Source organism: Orycteropus afer, unplaced genomic scaffold (assembly GCF_000298275.1).
Source record: "Orycteropus afer afer isolate SDZICR_OR568_19922 unplaced genomic scaffold, OryAfe1.0 scaffold00121, whole genome shotgun sequence".
NCBI classification, from domain to species: domain Eukaryota; kingdom Metazoa; phylum Chordata; class Mammalia; order Tubulidentata; family Orycteropodidae; genus Orycteropus; species Orycteropus afer.
This window is the reverse complement of record NW_006921708.1, coordinates 2,035,052-2,048,959: the sequence shown is the minus strand read 5'-3', so window position 1 is coordinate 2,048,959 and position 13,908 is coordinate 2,035,052. Positions and strand designations below refer to the sequence as shown.

The 13,908-nt window shown below is 41.8% G+C and overlaps 1 protein-coding gene across 1 annotated transcript in view; it reads right to left on the bottom strand.

The window, feature by feature from the left end:
- ADCY1 (adenylate cyclase 1) overlaps positions 1–13,908 on the bottom strand; it is a 452,328-nt gene that overhangs the window by 194,952 nt on the left and 243,468 nt on the right. The window contains 1 exon segment of the mRNA XM_007944142.1: positions 6,878–7,005. Coding sequence (XP_007942333.1) covers positions 6,878–7,005 — 128 coding nt within the window.

Sequence of the window (13,908 nt, the reverse complement as noted above, 5' to 3'; positions counted from 1 at the left end):
ACTATCCCTATTTGCTGATGATATGATCCTATACCTAGAAAACCCAAGAGACTCAGTCAAAAATCTACTGGAAATAATTGAGAGATTTAACATCGTGGCAGGATACAATATCAACATCCAAAAATCAGTTGAATTCCTCTACACCAGCAAAGAGATTGCTGAAAAAGAAATAAGGAAATCAATACCATCTACAATAGCTACCAAAAGAGTTAAAATATTTGAGAATAAATATAAGCAGGGACACAAAAGATCTGTACAAAGAAAACTATATAAAACTACTTCAAGAAACCATAAGAGATCTACACAAATGGAAGAACATCCCATGCTCATGCATAGGAAGATTGAACATTGTGAAAATGTCAATTTCACCCAAAGCAACCTATACATTAAATGCAATCCCAATCCAGATCCCATCAACATTTTTTAAGGATATGGAAAAACCAATCACTAACTTTATATGGAAAGGAAAGAGAGCTCAGATAAGCAAAGCACTATTGAAGAAGTACCACAAAGTAGGAGGTCTCACACTGCTGGATCTCAAACCTATACAGCCACAGTAGTCAAAACTGCCTGGTATTGGTACAATGACAGACACATAGACCAATGGAATGGTATTGAGGACCCAGAAGTAGATTCTTCAACCTATGGTCAGGTGATCTTTGACAAAGGGCCAAAATCCATTCAATGGGGAAGAGAATGTTTGTTTAATAAATGATGCTGGCAAAACTGGATATCCACTTGCAGAAAAATGAAACAAGACCTGTACCTCACACCATACACGGATACTAACTCCAGATGGATCAAAGAATTAAATATGAAACCTAAAACTATAGAATTCCTCAAGGAAAAACTAGGGACCAATTTAAGGGCCCTAATATATGGCATAAATAGATGATTATCAAGTATAATCCAAAATGCACAAACAGCAGAAGAGAAATTAGATGAATGAGATCTTCTAAAAATTAAATTTTTATGTACCTCCAAAGACTTCTCCAAAAGAGTAAAAGGAGAACCTACAGACTGGGAAAAAATATTTGGCAATGACATATCTGACAAGGGATTTATCTCTAGAATTTATAGAAAACTCCAATACCTCGATAACAAAAAGACAAATAATCCAATTTAAAAATGGGCAGAAGACGTGAATAGACACTTCACCAATGAGGATATTCAGGTGACCAACAAACATGAAGAAATGCTCATGATCATTAGCCATTAGAGAGATGGAAATCAAAGCAACAATGAGATACCATCTTGCTCCAGCACTAGTAGCAAATTTGAACAAGACACAAAATAACAAATACTGGCCAGGATGTGGAGAGATTGGGACTCTCATACACTGCTGGCTGGACCGTAAAATGGTATAATCACTGTGGAAAGTAGTAAGGCCATTCCTTAAAAAGTTGGAATAAGAAATACCATTTGACCCAGCCATTCCTTTACTAGGCATATATCCTAAAGAAGTGAGAGCCATGACAAGAACAGACATATGCACACCCATGTTCATCACAGCACTATTTACAACAGCCAAAAGACGGAAACCACCTCGGTGTCCCTCAACTGAGGAATGGATAACCAAACTTTGGTACATACACACAATGGAATACTATGCAAACCTAAAGACTAATATAGAATCTGCACAACGCCACATAACGTGGATGAATTTGGAGGACATTATGCTGAGTGAAATAAGTCAATCGCATAAGGAAATACTGTATTAGTCTGTTATTGTACAAATCAAGGAAAGTTTTATCTGTGGAAATAAATTTTCTTTGTTGGTTACCATTGGTGGGACGGGAGTGTAGGAACACTGTTAGATAGGTAGAGATAAGTATTGATTTGGGTGAAGAGAAGGGCAATGTACCAAATGTGAGTGATCAGCATAGTGGCTGTAAGGAAGAGGAAGACATAGAGAGGTACATGGCAGGTACAGACAACAAAGATGACCCCTTTTGTACATACAGTACTGAATTTTTACTCTTGCAGTTATAAGACAATGAGTGTCATGAGGAGAGCAGGCCCCAGATCTTTTAACTCCACTTATGTGCCACTATGTTCCTGGTGCCCAGTGTCCAATATGACTCCCCCAAAGATACATTCTTGACTACAGCACAACCTCATCACTCCTTCTACCCATGATTTTCTACCTAGACTCACTAGTTTTCATTTTTTCCAATTGGTTCTATAGCAAATATCAGTCTCAATTCTAGCAACACCCAATCTGCACTTAAAGGGGCAATTATTTAAAAATAAACCATGATCATCTAGTCTTTTGGTTCTTGGAATGCCTAAGTGGACTTACATTGACCATCTAACTTCATTCCCAAGGAATAGAATTTCCACTCACTTTTTATTTATGTCTGATTGTCCTTTATTTATCCTCAGGTTTATTAATTTATCTGTCTCTCTTTTTTTGTTTTTTAATGCAGGCAAAATGTCCAGAACAGATATACTACCTGCAGCCTTGGTACTAGCTCTTGGTAGCCTGATAGGAAGAAGGTGATCCTGGCTATGTCAAGAGGCACCCTCAGTCCTTTGTATAAATTTCTGACAGAACTGAAGTTTAACTATGGCTATATGGAAGCTCAAAAACTGAAGACACATAAATTCACCTTTTCATTCATCCACTCAACACATATCTGAGCTTGTTTACCCCAGGCATTATCTGAAGCACTGAGGCTACAGCTGTGACATTAACATGAAAAAGAAGAAAGTAGACCTTATAATGATACATTTACTATCATCTAGGCATAATTTTACAGGAATAATGACAACAGTTATACATTACACCAGCTTCCACTACGCCCCGCCCCAATCATCTCTTGCCCTTGGTGAGGTTCAAACTCACAATTCAACTTGGGCTCATTCTATCCCTCTTGGGCCTCAATGTCTCCATCTGTAACAAAGCAAGTACACAGGACTGGAAAAGTTCTAAACCTCCAAAAAGTATAGGGCCAAGAGTTCCTGTGCTCCTCATGCTGTTGTGCCAGTGGTAGGCTAAAAGCCCTAGGCCCCCTTTCCAGCCAACCATCCTTTGTATCTTTGCCTTAGAAACCCACTTGAGTGCATTTCACAGCCAAGTCCTTGTACCCAACATCATTTGATTCTTGCTGGAAGCCTTTGAAGGTTAACATGCCTTTTATAGTCATCCTAAACCCTCTTTCCCCCTATGCATGGTCTGTAGTGAAAAGTGCCAGATAGGAGGCATGAATGTCCTTGTGTTTAGAGATTAGAAAAGGGGAAAAGAGTAAACATTGCCTACTCATGTCTTCCCATAAGAATGAAAAATCCACTATGTGAACAGAAAAGTATACTTCATTCCTCACTTGTTAAAACACAGAAATGATCCTTGACTCATCCAGCTTGGCTGCACAAGTGCATGCTCCTGCTTTGCATCAAATTCTTTCTCAATTTCATGTGATTTTTTTAATTCCTCTTCAGTCCAGCAGCTAAAAATGTCCTACCCTTTCAGAAGTTCACCTGATACTCAGCAGTGCCAGAATCGATTGTCAGGTTTTCAATGGCTAGCAGTCCTGGTAGATGGAGTGGAGTATCGGCATAAAAAGAGTGACAATATTGGTTCACACAACCAGTGGGAAGGACCAGAGATGCCTTTTGTGCAGAACACCTTCAGGACCATGTAGCCTAGAAACGATAAGCAGTCTAGAGTCTCACAACCATTACAACCAGCCCTTCAGTCTTCTCTGCCACTCAGAATTCTGACCTCTGGCAAGGAATCAACATCTCTAAACCGTAACAGCAGCCCCACCTTTCCTTTGAGTCACCCACAGCCTGTGCTGGTCACCTATGTTCTACCTAGGGGCCCTTCCAAAAGTGGTAGTAAGTTGACAGACACTTGAGTTCAGCCCAACAGGGCATGGCCTGCTCTTTAGTAGAGGGAAAACAGAAGAGGGCTTTCTGAGGGAAAATATGCTCTGGACAGGAAGGAAATGCAGAAGAGCACAAAGAACTCACTCCCCAGCAGCCACATGAATACGCAGAGTATGACTCAAGCTTAGTCCTAGCTATGGCTATGGAACGCTGCCTCTGGTCGTATTCACTGGTCTTTTTGCTTTCTTCTAGAGGAAGTCTTTTGTTTCCAAATTTCCATAGCAAAAATTCTACTCAGAAGTAAAAAGAAAAAAAACAAACCTCTGTGTAGACACATTCCTACATGCAATGAGGGAGCTCTGGTGGCGTAGTGCCTAAGGCATTTGACTGCTAACCAGACGGCTGGTGGTTCAAACCCACCAGCCACTCCTCAGAAGGAAGTTTGGGCAATCTACTTCTGTAGTGGTACTGCCTCAGAAACCCAAGGAGGGGTTGCTGTGAATCACATCCGACTTGATGGCAGTGAGTCTGAGTTTAGTACATGTAATGAACATATTTGTCCTATAGCGTTCCCATGTGATGGGGTGAGTGGCTAGCAGGTCAAGAATGGCTCTTTCTTCTGAGGCCTTCATAACAAGGCCAGATGCATAGAATGCACACTGACCTATCCCATACTCAGGACACTCAGGAGGGAAGAAGGACTTGAGAGGCAATCTTCTTAAGCACAGCTTGCTTGGTGGTTCTCCTTCCTGTATAAGGCTAGGTGCCTGGTAGGGCAGGACTTATGGTCTGCCCAAGCCCCTGCAAATTCTTTGAGCTCTGGTGTTGAAGCAGAGGGTAGCCTCAAGAGCTGAGGGTGATGCCTGCACCAGCACTAGGTTTAAGGGGCAAGGCCAAAAAGATGGGGTCAGTGGAGTCATGATCTCAGGATTTTGGAAAATTTTGGGGACAACCAAGGGGACAATGCAGTTACAAAAAGCAAATGGACAATAAAGCAAAGGAAAGCAGGATAAGGTTATGACTCCTGACAGTACAGCTCAACCAGCCCAATACCACATAAAGAGCAGAAAGAGCTGACTCCCTCAGAGACATTTTAGGACACATAAATGTACAGGTCAAGCAAGACAAAAACAGCAATGAAAGAAAGGGGCAGTGCTAACTAAAGCCAGGAGCCATGTCTGGGGGACTCTAGCCTTAAGTAACTATAGAAGGAATAGTGACATTAGTAGCTATTGCACATGGAACAACCAACCAGCCAGGGGAGAAAGCACAAAGAGAAGACCCAGAGTTCACATGGAGGATCCCTAGTCAGTGCAACGAGGGCCACTGACTATTGTGGTAGAAGACCATCTGGTTCCACTGCACTAGCAATTAACTGGCTCAGTCCTGTCAGGCCTAATGTTAGAGAGCCCATGGGCTCCTACAGGCATAGAGTCTCTGTCCCTGGCACACAGCAGGGGCTTCATAAACATTTACTAAGTGAGTGACATGTATCTCCTCATAGATTCCACACAGAGAACCTCATGCTATCCCAAGGAAATAACAGAATATATGATAGGATAGGTAGCATAGAATAGCATAGGATAGGATATATGATTGATAGGTATAACTGATACATATGATTGATATATAATATGATTATTATAGCATATGATGATAGAATATGATTAAGATACATATTATATATATATATATATATGATTGGTATAAGATGGTATGACATGACATGTTATCCTTTCAGAGAACAGAAGATAGCATCATATTTCCATCCCTCTCAATATCTGGAACCAGACATCTTAACTTCCTTCACCTTTTTTGGTCAGCCTTTAAGTGTCTCCACCAATCTGGTCTTCCTTTTCTAAAACTGGCAATCTCACATTTTGCTACTTAATAATATCAGGTGTTGATCTCTAAAAACTACGCTCACCCCCCACACCCCCATAATACCTGGACTATCACCCAGACAAACTGTATCAAACTCAGATACAGGCCAGGACCAGTGTTTGGAAATTCTCCCATGTGATCTAGTGTGCTTCCAGGCTTAAAAACCACTACCTGAAGGGTTCCACTCTGTTCACACCTTGAAAAGGTGGAGTCCAGGGCTGAGAATATGCCTTCCTCCTGATAATACTCTGCTCCTATTAAAACACAGTTGAAAGATGTGCTCCTCTTCTGCAGCGCATACTACAACGATGTCTCACACAGAGCTCTTTAGTAACTACAATTTCTGTTTATTTTTTCACCACAGCAGCTACTTCATCATGTTTTCCTCATAAAATTTTTGTGCTATAAACTTTATGCTCCCAAGTGTGAAGCTTTGAGCCAGTCTCTACTAAACCACATCTCACTGGGTCATACCTCACTCCACACTTTTGAGATTTAATCTAATCTATGCTCTATACTGTTAGGTCACCTTCTAAGCTCTGTACCTTGCCCTAGCTTGATAAAAGGCCTCCTATATGTTCATCCAAGTAAGTAATAGAAACCATGACAAGACAAAGATGAGTTTGAAAAGGAAAATAAAAAAAAGGGGGCATACCAGATTCGAGTCTGCTCTTTCCTTCCAGTAATGCCCACCTTGCCTGATGCCAGTCCACTTCTCTCCACAGGAACGGAGGCCTTAGTACTTGCCTTGGTGAGAAGCAAGGTCATTCATCTTCTTTTGAAAGGAATTCAGCTTGATTTGAGGCAAGCATTCTCTCCTCTGACTCCCCTAGATGTCTTATCTGGCTATAGACAGGGTGTTGTCTTTAAGCATTACTAATGCACACCTAATAAGACCAGGGCTTAACGTAGACAAAGAAAGAGTCACACACATAACATAAAAGAGGGGCCAATGAAGCAACACTCCACAGCTTAGGGAGATTTGATGGATCTAACTTCCTCTTGATGTGGTGCTGGTCCTCATAGCCCTGGGAAAAGTGACTATACCTGGGTACAGACTAATTGTGACTAAGCAGGGCCTTATATGGAAGCCTGCATGGGGTGGAAGTGGGGTCAGCAGCCACAACCTCCAGCCCAAACCCAGCCCCCAGGGGGAACTTACGTAATGGTATCAATCATGTCAAGCCCCATCTCTACACAGCAGTGGGCATGGTCAGTCTTGGGCTGCGTGAGGCCTGACACACAGTAGTAGCAGTCTCCCAGGATCTTGATCCTTCGGCAGTGGTTCTCCTGTAGGAGGAGGGCAACATCTGAATATTAAGGCACCAGAAGCAACAATGAACTTACCCTAAGCCAACTTTCTAGACCTTGTCTTCTCCCTATCATTATGGTGGTGGGGATGATCTAGCACACGAAACAATAACTGTATGTCCACTCTGCCCTAGCCGAGATCTGGGCCCACAGTGCATACAGCACCCTCCCTCTAGCCCAGGAGAGCAAAGCCAGCCCCTGACATGGTCCCCTCCCTCACAATTTTCCTCCCACATGGTGTGTCCACTGACAAAATCCATCCCTACCTGCTTCATCCTCTATTTCAGTTGGCCATACCCTACAGACTTTTCCAGTCCAGCTGAAATGCCAGCTTCATGGGACATCTACCTCAAGCCCCAAAAGGTGTCTCCTTTCTCTGAATTTACATAATGCCTCTCTCTGAGTACATCTATGATCATCATGGTGTGTCAGACCCTCTGGAACAAGCTGTAACTCCAAGAGCCAGCCACTTCTCCTTGACCATTACAGCATACACAGCACCTGACCCACAGAAGGGTCTAAGCAGATCTCAGGAAAGGAACCACGTGCAGCAGGGCCTGAATCCTTAAATGAGTCTATGTGGTAAGCCCTAACCCACCACTTACAAAGTGTGCAACATGTCTGACTGTGTGCCCGCTGAGTGATAAAATGGGAAGAATAATATCACCTACCTCCCAGGCCACTTACGCACTAAGAAAATAGATGCAAAGTGCTCATTACACCACTTGGCTTATGCTAATAAATAAATGCTAGCTGGGATTGTTATTATGACTGTTACCATTTTCAGTTCAAGGAAAACATTAAAATAGAAGTTCTCTCTACATTTGTCTCAGGACCCTTTTACATTCTTATAATAAGTGTTATTGTTAGGTGCCATCTAGTCAACTGTAACTCATAGAGATCCTATAAATAACAGAACAAAACACTGCATAGTCTTGCAGCATCCTCACAAACATTTCTATGTTTGAGCATATTGTTGCAGCTGTTGTCAATCCATTGCATTGAGGGTCATCTTCTTTAGTGCTGACCCTATAATGTACCAAGCATTATGTCCTTTTCCAGGGATCTGTGCCACTTGAAACATGTCCAAAGGAAGTGAGAAAAAGTCTCGCCATCCTCATTTCTAAGGAACATTCTGGCTATACAGTGATTAAGAACCCTACAAGAAACTTGTTTAAGTGGGTCATAGCAACTTAGATTCACCTCATTAAAAGCTATAATTGAGAAATTTTAAGCATATTTATTAATTAATTTAAAATTGACAACAGAATATCTTATGAAAAATTATGATTTTGCAAAACAAAAAAAATTAATGAGAAGAGTGGCATTATTTTACACTTAAGTAAATTTCTTTAGTCTTAATGGAAGATAGATGGGACTGCATTATCTGCTTCTTCATCCATCTTCTGTGATACATTTTCTGTATTGGGGCAAAGGAGAAGTATTGGTCCCACACAAACATGTAGTTGGACAAAGCAGGGCCATATAGATCCCTGAGATGGTCTTGTATGGCCTCCCAGGACCTCCCTGGGAATACACTAAGATCCCTGAAATTACTCAAAGGACATGCTCCATAGCTTTTATTCAATTTGCTCTTTGTCCTGTTACAAATGTTCTGAATTAGCATATTTAAAGTAGGCATTCCAGGTGCTCAAATATTCTGCCTGAGGCTCTGATGGGGGCTATAGTGTGCAGAAGTTCCCAGAGCTAGCACCCAGTGAGTTGGGCAGTGAGGAGCCCCAGCTGACCTTGCAGGCCTATGTTGCCAGCTGTGTTGGGGAGGAATGGTCCTGAGTCCTTCCCAGACCTGTCTACCCACATCACTCAGTAACATCTCTTCTCCTATGTGGCTCTTAGGCTTGCAGGGACCTTAAGTGTTGGCCCTATCCTCCACTCTGCATCTGAAAGGGTAGTAAAATTGGCCTCACAGAGGGGGCTCTGTGCTACCTCCTTATACCCCCTGGCCATTGACACACACATGAATGGGGAGACACTGAAGCAGCATACATCAGGAAGGCCACACAACTGAATCTGGGGACCTGAGCTTCAGACTACAAGGGTCTCATGAGGAGATACACTCCCAACCTTCTTCATATCTCCTATAACAAAATGTCCACATCAAGGGGGTGTCAAGAGTGCTGGGTGACTGTGGAGTCCATCTGCATCTGACCTTCCACCTTTACCTTTAGGGCTCATGGCTCTGCTATATGTGGTTTTATGATCTGTCCTTCCTGAGATCCCTGAGAAAGCCCTTTCCCCCTACATCTCCACGAGTGGGGACAAGGCACGGAGCAGCACACAGTCTGTTCTGAACAAGCTTGCTAAATGGACAAGTGTCTAGTGAACAGGCCAGCACATATGAGAAAATGTGCAGGACCCTCAAAGTCAAGACAACGTGGAGGGGAGGAGTACCTAGGGATTTAAAATACTAATTAGGGGGCCTTGTGGGGAGCTGCTCACAATAGTCTCACTGTGACTAAAACCAAACCCACTGCCATCAAGCCACAGTGACCCTATAGGACAGAAGAGAACTACCCCATGGGTTTTCTAAGACTTAAATCTTTATGTAAGCAGACTGCCTCATCTTTTGCCCACAGAGCAGAGTAGATCTCAACCGCAGACCTTCTGGATAATGTTTCAACCACTGTTATGATCAGAGCTCCTTCCTGTGACTGTAGGGACTGCCAAAGCATAGAGTATCTGACAAAAGCAAAGGGAAATGAACTCAAGCTGTCCCCCATGTGTGAAATCTGATGGCAATCCCCAAGAGGATGGCATGGAAAAATGATCTGTGACACTCTCTGCATGAGAGTAGGATCAGTGCCTTGGAGAAACCTCAGTGAGATGCTACCAGGCAAGTAGTACTAGAGATGGTGTGGGAAACAGACCTCTGACCAAAGGTGAAGGTCAAGGTGAACTGATAAAGGGTGCTCCCTTTGCACACAGCCACTCAGGAGCAGTGTGGAAATGGGGCCTAAGTGGATTCTGGAGACATTTTCTGGACTAGGATGAAGTCTACATAGTGTACACCTTGAGGTGTGAAGATACAGTGTCCTGGAGGAACAGATGTGTGTATAAGGACAGGTGAGGAGTGAGGATTACACTCTGCCAAAGTTCCCTCTCATCATGTGGGCAGTCTGGTAAGAGGGCAAGGAAGCATTCATTCTCAAAGCAGGTGACAGAAATAGCCAAGAATAAAAGCATGAATTAAAATGTTGAATTTAAAAAGAATTCCAAATGTCCTGGCTTTTCTTAGCATGCTTAAGAGACCTATCCCCCCAAAAAGGAAAGGACCAAGCAAAGGTGACTAGTACTGCACAACTGTCTATTACCTACTTCCTGAGTGTGACCTAAGGAATGTGGCAGGCTGGCAGACAAGCCCTGGACCTACACCAGGCTGCCTAAGCAGAGAACACCCACTCTAGAATACCTGACCCTTTCCTGCTCCAACACTGATCCCAGGGGTTGTGGGACTGCTAAGGGGGCCATGGGACAGAGAAGGACTGGAGGGAAGTCTCAGAGGAAACAAGACTCAGTAGGATCATGAAGACCCACTGCCGAGTCCAGAGACTGAAATACCCAGGCTCCCTCTATGGCCAGCTCTAAAGAGTAGAGTCCAGTAAGGGCAGAGGACAATATGGGAACCCCACAACACATTCGCAATGCTGGGAAGGCAGAGGAGCTCCCTGGGACTTGGGAAGGGGGAGAGGGAGAGAGAGCTTGAATTAATTTCATGTACACCCTAAAAAAGTTGGATTTAAAATCCAAACTGACCAAGTTATATTAACTTTGCAGGATGAAGTTTCCAGCTATTAGTGGAAAAGGGGTTCCAGAGTGAAGGCAAATTCAATGATGACATTTTAGAAAATTCTATTTCTAATGTTAAAGAGAAAAACTGAGGGCCAAATTGACAGATTCCTCTGAGTTCACAGGAAAATTCCCAAAGATCACTGACCACTGTAGAACGTATCCCCAACCAGAGTTTAAAAAATGTGGACACACAGTGACCATAAGATTCCCCTTTGTGACAAAGGCATCTGTTAGCCATAAACTTGTTCAGTTTATCTTATACAATGACTTCAAATTTAGGTGATTTCCCTTGTTTCCTGAGAGATAATTATGAAACAGACAACAGAAAAAAATCAACAAGACCAGAAGCTGGTTTATTGAAAGGATTAATAAAATGGACAAACCACTGGCAAATTTAACAAAGGAAAAGAGGGAGCGAATACAAATAACATGAATAAGAATGTAAATGGTTGACATCACAACAGAACCAACTGAAATAAAAAGGATAATATCAGGATACTAGGAAGAACTGTACTCCAATAAATTTGAAAGTCTGGAAGAAATGGACAGATTTCTAGAAACACACCACTTACCTAAAGTAACATAGACTGATGTGGAAAAGTTGAACAGATCCATAACAAAAGAAGAAATTGAACAGGTCATAAAAAAATTATCAACATAAAAAAGTCCTGGCCCAGACGGTTTCACTTCAGAATTCTACCAAACATCCACAGAAGAACTGACACCAATCCTACTCAAAGTATTCCAAAACATATCAAAGGATGAAATCCACCCTAACTCATTTTATGAAGGAAGCATAACCTTAATACCAAAACCAGGCAAATACATCACTCAAAAGGAAAACTATAGACCAATATCCTTCATGAATATACATGCAAAAATCTTCAACAAAATCCTAGCCAATAGACTGCAACAACATATCAAGAAAATCATTCATTATGACTAAGAGGGGTTCATATCAGGTGTGCAAGGATGGTTCAACATCAGAAGAACAATCAATGTCATGACCACATAAATAAAACAAAGGAGAAGAACCACATGATCATATCAATTGATGCAGAAAAGGCATTTGATAAAATCCAACACCCATTCCTGATCAAAACTCTCAGCAAAATAGGAATAGAAGGGACATTCCTCAACATAATAAAGGGCATCTATGCAAAACCAACAGCCAACATTATTCTCAGTGAAGAGAGACTGAAACCATTCTCCTTGTGAACAGGAATCAGACAAGGAAGCCCTCTATCACCACTTCTATTCAACACTGTATTGGAAATCCTAGCCAGGGCCATAAGGCAAGAAAGGGAAATCAAAGGCATCTAAATTGGTAAGGAAGAAGTCAAACTATCCCTATTTGCTGATGACATGATCCTATACCTAGAAAACCCAAAACACTCAGTCAAAAATCTACTGGAACTAATTGAGAGATTTAGCATCATGGTAGGATACAGATCAACATCCAAAAATCAGTTGGATTCCTCTACGCCAAACAAAGAGATTGCTGAAAAGAAATAAGGAAATCAATACCATTTACAATAGCTACCAAAATAATAATAATAATAATAATAATGATACTTGAGAATAAATCTAACCAGGGACACAAAAGACCTGTACAAAGAAAACTATAAAAAACTACTTCAAGAAACCATAAGGGATCTACATAAATAGAAGAACATCCCATGCTCGTGGATAGAAAGATTGAGCATTGTGAAAAAGTCAATTCTACCCAAAGCAATCGATACATTCAATGTCATCCCAATCCAGATCTCATCAACATTTTTTAAGGATATAGAAAAACCAATCACTAACTTTATATGGAAAAAAAGAGACCTCCAATAAGCAAAGCACTATTGAAGAAGAGGAACACAGTAAGAGATCTCACACTGCCGGATCTCAAAACCTCCTATACAGCCACAGTAGTCAAAACTGCCTGGTATTGGTACAATGGCAGAAACACAGACTAGTGGAATAGACATGAGAACCCAGAAATAGATCCCTCGGCCTATGGTCAGCTGATCTTGGACAAAGGGCCAAAATCCATTAAATGGGGAAGAGAAAGTTTGTTTAATAAATGGTGGTGGCAAAACTGGATATCCATTTGCATAAAAATGAAACAAGATTTGTACCTCACACCACACACAGAAACTAACTCCAGATGGATCAAAGACTTAAATGTGAAACCTAAACCTATAAAGCTCCTCAAGGAAAAACTAGGGGCAAATTTAGGGGCCCTAAAATATGGCATAAATAGACTATCAAGCATAATCCAAAATGCACAAACAGCAGAAGATACATTAGAGGAATGTTGTTGTTGTTATGTGCTGTCAAGTCGGACCCAATTCATAGCGATCCCTCCTTGGGTTTCCGAGGCAGTATCACTACGGAAGTAGATTGCCCCATCTTCCTTCCGAGGAGTGGCTGTTGGGTTTGAACCACCAGCCTTCTGGTTAGCAGTCAAGTGCCTTAGCCACTATGCTACCAGATGGGACCATCTAAAAATTAAATTTTTTATGTGCTTCCAAAGATTTCTCCAAAAGAGTCAAAAGAGAACTTACAGTTTGAGAAAAAATATTTGGCAATTACATATCTGACAAGGGACTTATCTCTAGAATTTATAGAAAACTCCAACACCTCAAAAACCAAAAGACAAATAATCCAATTAAAAAATGGGCAGAAGTCATGAATACACAATTCACCAAGGAGGATATTCAGACAGCCAACAAACATATGAAGAAATACTCACAATCATTAGCCATTAAACCAAACCAAACGCACTGCCATAGAGTTGTATCTGACTCATACTGACTCCTCTTTGGCTTTCTGAGGAGGTATCACTACGTAAGTAGATTGCCCAACTTTCCTTGTGAAGAGTGGCTGGTGGGTTTGAACCACCAGCCTTCTGCTTAGCAGTCAAATGCATTAAGCACTATGCTACCAGAGCTCTTCACTAGCCATTGTTGTTGTTGTTGTTGTTATGTGCCATCAAGTCAGCCCTGACTCATAGCGACCCCTCCTTGGGTTTCCGAGGCAGTATCACTACGGAAGTAGGATTGCCCAACCTTCCTTCCGAGG